The sequence below is a fragment of the Charadrius vociferus genome, unplaced genomic scaffold, assembly GCF_000708025.1.
Source record: "Charadrius vociferus isolate BGI_N301 unplaced genomic scaffold, ASM70802v2 scaffold129, whole genome shotgun sequence".
Classification (NCBI taxonomy): Eukaryota; Metazoa; Chordata; class Aves; order Charadriiformes; family Charadriidae; genus Charadrius; species Charadrius vociferus.
Window position 1 is genome coordinate 4,211,333 of NW_009661374.1, and position 8,243 is coordinate 4,219,575.

General features: G+C 40.5%; 1 protein-coding gene across 1 annotated transcript; it reads right to left on the minus strand.

Moving 5' to 3' along the window:
- ZBTB24 (zinc finger and BTB domain containing 24) lies at positions 1-6,606 on the minus strand. The gene is made up of 6 exons (XM_009893854.1): positions 5,634-6,606; positions 5,049-5,216; positions 4,813-4,896; positions 4,018-4,101; positions 1,713-1,794; positions 1-811 (listed from the first exon to the last, which is right to left on the minus strand). The coding sequence occupies exons 1-6, from the start codon at positions 6,604-6,606 to the stop codon at positions 1-3; spliced, it is 2,202 nt and encodes a 733-aa protein (XP_009892156.1).
- Between the last annotated feature and the right edge of the window lie 1,637 nt (positions 6,607-8,243).

Sequence of the window (8,243 nt, forward strand, 5' to 3'; positions counted from 1 at the left end):
TCAGAAAGCCTGTCCTTGAATAGGATGCTCATGAGATGACTCATTTACTGACAGAGACTGCTGATGGGATTCAGAAACAGGTACACTTTGATTCTGTTCTTCACTGATTTGATGGGAAGGAACAACATCTTGGCTAGAGTGAGACTGTCGACTTGATTCCTGAGTCAACTGCACGTGTTGAGCTGGATGCGAAGAACCTGCTAAGTGGATTTCTTCATTTTGTCCTTGATGAGCATGGAGATGTTCTAGTGCTTCCTTGGAAATGGTGATGACGTGCATTTGTTCAGGCTGGGCAGTCTCTATTTGGTTTGCAATCATATTGATACTTTGGACTTGTTCCGCTTGCTCCTGCTGAGCTGAAAGCAGTAAGTTTTGCAACTGCTGTGGTGGCTGAGCAAGCAGCGTGAGGTTAGCAGCTTGCTCTGTTGTCATATTTGGGGCGTTTTCTGCAGTAACAATACTAATGCCTTGATTATGACTAGGCATGAAGTTTATATTATGTACTGCATCTGTAACCAGTAGTTGAATTTCCTGCCCTCCAGAGGTGGCAAGCTGATACTGCTGCAGCTGAAGAATGTTTCTCACTTCTGAATTAGTGTTGGTGCTCGGAGCAGCGCTGGCTTCCTGAAACTGCTTTTCCTTGCTATGAATTTTCAAATGAGACTTCAGGTTGTCCAGACGAGCAAACTGCAAACTACATTCTGGGCAGGAGAAAGGCTTTTTGCCTGTGTGTAAGATACAGTGTCTTCTCTTAGCACTGGAATCGGAGAAGGATTTTCCGCATATACCACAAGAATATGGCTTTTCTCCTCTGCAAAAGAATGTATTTGATCTCATTAAAATATTCACTCTGACAGTGTTGCTTTCTGCAACTTATCATAGAATAAAACCCTGAGATAATTATTCTGTTTTGCTAGATAATAAGCACTTAAGAACAGCGACGTGAAAAATGTTCTCTATTCGACTTCCTAATTATTTCTATTTGACTTCATAAACTGTACTATCATTAGTATATACACAAGAGCTAGAGATAACATAACCGCTCTCCTGTCATAATACCAGAGGTACAAATTCTGTGCTGCTAGACCTCAACGAGAATGCAACAACTTTGCACAACTGTAAGCGCTGACTATTTAAAGAACGTTTATTAAGAGTGTGAACTTTAAAACAAAAAGAAGTGTCCAGATCCCAACTTGCTGCCTGACTCAAAGGAACGAGAAATTTTACTGGAAATGGTTTTTTTATGTAAGGCCCACAACTGTTTTCCAATACTTTAAAATCCTACATGCCTTTATGGAATACATCACACTGACACGGGTAAAAGATAACTAATGCTATTAAAGAGACATGATGGAGTACAGGGAAACAGGACAATGCTCCAGTAACTGTGTTACACCATGGCTACTGTTCTGCTGTCAAGCAAAAATTCTCAGTAAAGTTTTCACATAAATATTATAGCAGTAAGTATAATGCCATTAAACAGACAAAAAGAAGAACCTTACAATTTCTTGGCACATTAGTATTGAACAGTGCAGTTCTTTCCACTACCAATTAATTCTTTAAAATAGATTAAACAAAAACGTCAATCTTTAACCATCCATTCAAAATGCAAACAAGCCCCGACCATTCTATAATTGAACAAGCACTACATACAGGTATCAGATTTTCATTACAGTCTTTAAAAATGTAACTTCTAATTAGACATACTCTACCTGTGAATTCTAATGTGAGTCTGAAGAGAACTTTTAGCTGTAAATGATTTGCCACAAATTTCACAAGTGAAGGGCTTCTCACCTGTCAAAAAGAAATTTGACATCACTTTTTATATAGCATTTCCCATCAATATATTAAACATTTTATATTTCACCATACACAGTATCAATTGTGTAATGTCAAATCCTCAGGCTTCTGCCATGGGTCAGGACAGATATCTGAAATTGAATAAAGTCACTAGTTAAATGAGGGTGTAGTATTATAAACATACATCTCTGATGCTTCTCCCCTTTGAAGACAAAGAATTAGGTGATCCAAGCCCTCACAGCAACAAAAATGTACCTGTGATACAGACGCAGGTGTTCCACACGGAACAGACAGGTTTGAAAAAGGCTGACCCTGAACCAGTAGGCATTAATGCAAGGTTCGCGTGCAGCACCACGCAGATGAGTAAGCCTGGGTTTCCAAACCTGAAAAGTGAATCTACTATCTTAACAAGTTGGCTGGCTTCCTATAAGGCTCCATCCTCTGAGGCCTATGATATCCTGGGAACACCAGTCAAAGAAAAATGAAATTACGGTGGGTTGAATAAATTGCAGGTTTGGCTAAAAAAAGCATTTGGAATTCTTGTGCCTAATTGAGTAGAAGCAGAGGGGCCAAATTAAATAACAAAAAGGTTCACAAGAAACAGATACTACCCAACAAAAGCGAATCCTAATTCAGACCATAACATATCCTTGTTGCATTGAGCTTCTTTAAGACACTAGACATGAGAATTCGGATCCCACTGTGGTACTTCACACCATCCAAGTACACTGAACTGGGGACGGGGCAGCAGCCAGTTTCCAAGGAAACTTCACATTTAGTAAAGAACTGCAACACTTGGCAGCTTTCATATGGCTTCAGAAGGCAGAGGCAAAGTACGAGAGAAGAAGAAACACTTGTCAGAAGGGACCTCTCATCTTCTAGTCCCAGCCTCCTACTGAATACAGGAGGAACTTCCTAAGTAGACTCTACTCTTATGACATTCTTCTGCCAAAGCAGAACAGTCGTATCAATGTTAACAGCTGTCCCCAAACTCCTTAGAATTTCACTTCTTGCTTTTGAGATGGGACAGATCAATTGCTATTTCTGCATTGTTAGTACTAGTATCCAGCCTGTCTTTTCTGGAAGCACAATACTTTGCAAGCCAGTTTCTGCTAGAACTCATCTTAACTGATCTATTTTTGCAACTTACCTTGCTACTATGCTTCCTCTTCTCATTTCCCACTACAACTATAGAGCTGTATCGGCTTCAGATACAAAACTGTTGCATGTGTCAACAAACACAATGTTCTCCTTAACACAAAATGCAGTATTTATAACTATCGCAAATTAACCCTATTCTGGATACACCAAAAAATTCCAAAGGCACAAGTTCTGGCCTCATTCTATCCCAGGGAATTTAAAGTTGTGTTATTTTCACTGAGAAAGAGAAGGAAATGAATGATCTACATAACTTAATCTTGTGGATACCTTCCTATAATCGCAGGCAACACGCTTAAAAATTAACTTAGGGAAGAAACAATTTCCACTGTTTATAGCTAGTTTAGAAGAAAAAAATATTTACAAGTTATCTTATGAACTTACCCTTCAAAGAAACTATTTTAAGAACCTTATGCCTTGTTATCACAAGATGGTAGATAGACATTTTTATCCCTGTTATCCAGCTTTCAAGTATCACCTTGTCCTCTAAATCTCTTAAAACACCCTCTGACGCACTTGCAATTAAATCATCCCTCCCAGTCCATCTCCTGCCAATGTCTGGTTTATTACAGCGTAATAAAAAGATAAATGGAAATAATTATTTTTCTGGTCAGCAGCATTTTTCATAAGCGCCCATCCCTCACAGACAGGGGTGCTGAACTCATTTAGGACATCCACTTTCTGTTACTACTTAGCTTACTTCAAGCCCCACACAAGCTGGATACGCCTGTCCTGATAAACTGAATTCCCAGTCCAGGATTCTATCACAGGAGAGCTAACTGGCCTTTTCTGCAGCAGGCTTTGTAAGAAAAAAAAAGCTCTTCCTATAACAGGCATCACTTCTGCACTGTTGTAATACAAGCTTTTTTGTGCTCCTGCATTCTTGACGTCAAATCCCTCCATTAGCAATACAGGCATCATTATGTATAAGTAGAGCAGAAGTTCACCCCACAGAGACAATTGTCATTTGTGTAACATTGTTTCGTCTGTATTACTTCAAGGACAAAAACAAACAAACAAACAAAAAAAACCCCACAAAACCATGACATACAATATTACCTGTATGTGTTCTTAGATGTTTCTTTAACTGAGCTGCATCCATGAATTTGCGACGACACTGGTTACATTCCGGCAGTGAATGGCCTTGTCGCAATAATAAAAAAAGTGTCAGTGCATAAGTGATCCCCTGTATCTCTTCAGTGATCTTTGTTAAAGCATTTTCCTGTAAAATAACCACTTTGATATAATATAGAGATAAAACAAAAGGTGAATCACTGCCTCCTCCCTATCTTAATTCTCACACCCCTATTTCTCTATTTAATATTATCATGTGAAACGAGGGGACTGAAACCTGCTCCCTCCTAAACATGCCTTCTCTTGAAGCTTTGTTAAGTTCTGATTTTTTCCACCACTTCTTGTGTGCGTAGCTTAATCTCCATCGTGCTCCAGAAGTGAGGACACTTCTTAAAGCCTGTGAGCCATTACTAGTCCAAAGTAGTGGGAAACTACAAGGCAATTTGCACAACAGGCAGTGGACACAATTGTTTATACAATTCCTAGTTTTCATGTAACGCAGATAGCAGGGCTAAAATAATCAAGTTGTATGGCAAATACAGCGTAACTTATTTTTAATCATCATAAGACTCCTTCTTGATTAACTATTTTTCTAAAAATTCCATTTATTATATACCATTTTGACTTTCACACCCTATTCATTGTTATATCAAGATACCACATATCAGGGTAGCAGAGACTAAATACATCACTGAAGAAGAATTTTCAGCTTTAGCCAATCTTTAGGAGGACAAATCAGCATGGACTGTAAGCCAGCTCTTCGACCCAAACTTGTTATACCTGTGTGTACTCGGTAGTGGCTCTTGAGCTGTCTCTTTTGGCTGAAGTATTTCCCGCACTGATCACATGTAAAAGCCTTCTGCCCTGTAAAGAAAATCACTCATTAAAATGTTAGCCACATTCAAAGCAAGCATAAGGAAAGAAATAAACCTACACACACGAGACAGCAGAAATACCTTTTTTTCAGAAAGGCAAATTCTTGGGGAGAGAGGTTAAATTTGGCTTGAAATATTTACCTGTATGTAGGCTCATATGCTCCAGAAGAGAATGCTTTGTTGTCAGAGCCTTACTGCAGACGGTGCACGTGTATGGCCGTTCTCCAGTATGCATCCGCTCATGGACTTGAAGAGAATGCTTCTGGGAAAAGCCTTTGCCACACTCACTGCACTTAAAAGGGCGCTCCCCTAAAAGCAACAGATGACATTTGTAAATATAGATGCATTGTTTCTCACTAGATATTCTAAGCTGGTAATGACGTGGATTGCAATGTAGTAGCTACTAAAAATGACTTTTGAATAGTGATAAGGAGAATTAAGAGACAAGCTTCACATAGCAATAAAATAATTCTTTAAGTATTGCCATATTATTCAACGTTTAAACACAGAAATGATTAACTAAACTGCAAGCAAGGTAAGACATAAAGGCTATGAGATCTGCTGATAAGAATAAAACAGTGAACGCACAAGACACACCATAACTTGGATCAGCATACTATTTTGGGCAGTTCTTGCTGCAGACAACAGCTCACATTTCGACAACTAGCTCGCATTTAGCAACGTCACTAAACCCTAACCCACAAGCAGCAGTCTCTTAATGCCTACCTGTGTGACTCCGCTGATGAATAGCTAAGAAGTGATTATATTTAAATACTTTGCCACAGTCTTTACAGCGAGCTTCAGAACCTGCACGTTTTCTTTTTCCATCAGTTCTCTTTGCCAATCCTTTTTCATCCTCATCACCGAGAAGTTTATAATCTTTTAGTTTGATTGATCTCCTTATTCTACGTTTGCTATAACGGCTAAGAGTGCTCTGTATTCCTTCAGATTTGGGATCATAATTCTCATCTTTCTCAGCTGACAGATCAACAGCAGCTTCTGAGCCACAAGCAGGTTCAGCTTCTTCTGCATCTTTCCTCGCTGGACCCTGTTCGCTGACAACCGTTTCTTCTTCTGCGGTGTCTTTTTTCATAAAATTTTGCTTATTTTGCACAGAGTTGTTCTCTCTCAGCTGCACATCTTCGGCAGAATTTGTGGCTAATTTTTCTTCTTGGCCGTTCTTGATTTTCCTTGGTCGCCCTCGTTTTCGCTTTGGTGGATCTTCATTTTTCTTGTCACTTGCAATAAAGGCTACAGAGGCTCCACTGCTAGCTGGAGCTGATAACGCATTACCTGGGCTACGGCTGGCCTGATAGTCCGTACAGGCCCATACCAAGTCAGTCACTTTCAGGAGCTGTGCAGTAGCCAGAATTTGTTCTGTGCTTTTTTCACTGGCACGGAGGCAACCAGTGTAGATAAATTCTAGCAGTGCTCCAAAGGTGTCTGCAACCATTCCCTCCAACATGTAAATTGACTGCCCTATTTCACCCTCATCTACAAACATCATTGAGAAGTACTCACTGCTGGCAGCAAGCAAAGCTTTATGGGCTCTGAATTGCACATTCTCCACTATTAGGGTAATGTCACAGAGAAAATCCTTTTTCCTCTGTTCTTCAAAATTAGCTAGAATGGTATCTTTGTGAGCTTTGGAGTGGATGACAACCAGTTTCTCAGAAGCATCAGGAGCTGTTTCTGCCATTTTTACTGGGCATGTGAAAGGAGGTGCCTACAAGAACAGAATAGTTTTAATTAAGAAATATTTTAGAAGTCTGCATTATAAGACACTAAATATCATTTGCTTTACCAGGCAACAGAGTTCAACAGTTTCTGAAACAATTCTGAAGCCTCTGAAGTTTCTTTACAAAAATCAACACTAATGCTGACATAGATTTTCTTCAAAAAGTGTTTTTAATCCTAAGAAATGTCTACAGATAGTTCCTTCTTATATCAGAATTACTGCCTATTATTTCACTTGTTTATCTCTGATGTACTGCAAACTCTATAGCATCTAAAAAAAAGGCTACACCTTCTGAAAACTCCTTTCACAACTAAAACAATTGGATAAAAAGAAATCTTTGTTCTCAACTCCTAAGTAGAAATAAATAATAATAACAACGAAAAAAAGGTCAACTGCAGCTTCATCCCTGAAGATGCCACATTTCAGATTATTCAGGGACAAGGCTATGAAATCCTGTAATCAATGATAAAAATTCACCAGCATCAGTGTGGCAGGACTCCACGCCTTCTTTTATCCATTTCTATGCTTCTGAAAACTTCTCTTTCAGAACACTTACCTGCTAAGCTTCAGCCTATAGAGGTGGGCAATAAAAGCCAAAACCCAGCAGCATTTTCTAAGAGCTCTGTCTAAAACGGTCGACAATGCTAACTATTAAACACCCATCTGGCTTGCTAAGCTCCTTCAATTGTAAAAATGCAGAAAAACTAAGCAAAACAATATAATCGAGCAATTTCAGAAGAATCCACCAAATAATACTATGCAAGAGATGTGCCAAAAATGTCCATTCCAAGAGGATCAGCTGAGCCAAACGTGAAACAGATTAGCTACCTGCCATCATAAAATATAAAGCTGTCATTTTAAATATAATCATGTATTTATACATAGCAATCAGTGAGCACAATGGTTCTGATTACTGAAGGCATGCCTTAAGAAACAACACAGACTTCATACAGATGATACCTAAATGCTAGAGGTGGCCAACAAGTGATCCTTTAGTCCCATTCAGCTACCACACAGTTCATGCCAGAGCCAAATTGTGTATCTGGGAACCTTAATTTCTGGAGGATGTGAGCCTGATGTTGCTGGAGCACCCTGAACCATGGCCGCAGGTCTGACCCGACCCTGCCTTACGGGAGAACAGGAACTCCTGAAGAGCTACTGCAAACTCTGCCTGCAGGCTTTCCCCGGCAGTAGGTGTTCTGATCACATTAAGGACTTTGCTATTCGATCACGAGGTTACATCATTACTATTTTGACTGCAAAATCCAAAACACCATGCTCGGCTAAAAAACCCACTAGTTCTAGAATAAGGCTGTGTAATAAGAGGAAGGCACCCATGCTGCCAGCAGTGTGCTCCAACGCGCTCGGTCCACCTGCTCAGGAACTGTGTAAGGGCTCACGAGCAACACGCGCGTTTTGGGGGCGGGGGAGCTGACCCCGACCGACCGAGCACGGCCCCGGACTACTCGACAGGAGCAGCGAGGGCAGGCCCCGCTCGGCCCGCTGCGGGCGCGGAGACCAGGCGGGGGGTGGGCGGGCAGGAGGCGGCCCACGGAGCGGGGACTGGCAGCACCACAAATCCCCCTCCCTCCACCCCC

Bases quoted from the DNA above. Each gene is read 5' to 3' on its own strand.
- ZBTB24 (XM_009893854.1), bottom strand. From the start codon at position 6,606: ATGGCAGAAACAGCTCCTGATGCTTCTGAGAAACTGGTTGTCATCCAC. The intron at 5,217-5,633 runs GTAGGCATTAAG...TGTTGCTTTTAG, and splicing joins TCATCAGCGGAGTCACACAG to GGGAGCGCCCTTTTAAGTGC. The intron at 4,102-4,812 runs GTATAACAAGTT...TATTGCGACAAG, and splicing joins CCACTACCGAGTACACACAG to GCCATTCACTGCCGGAATGT.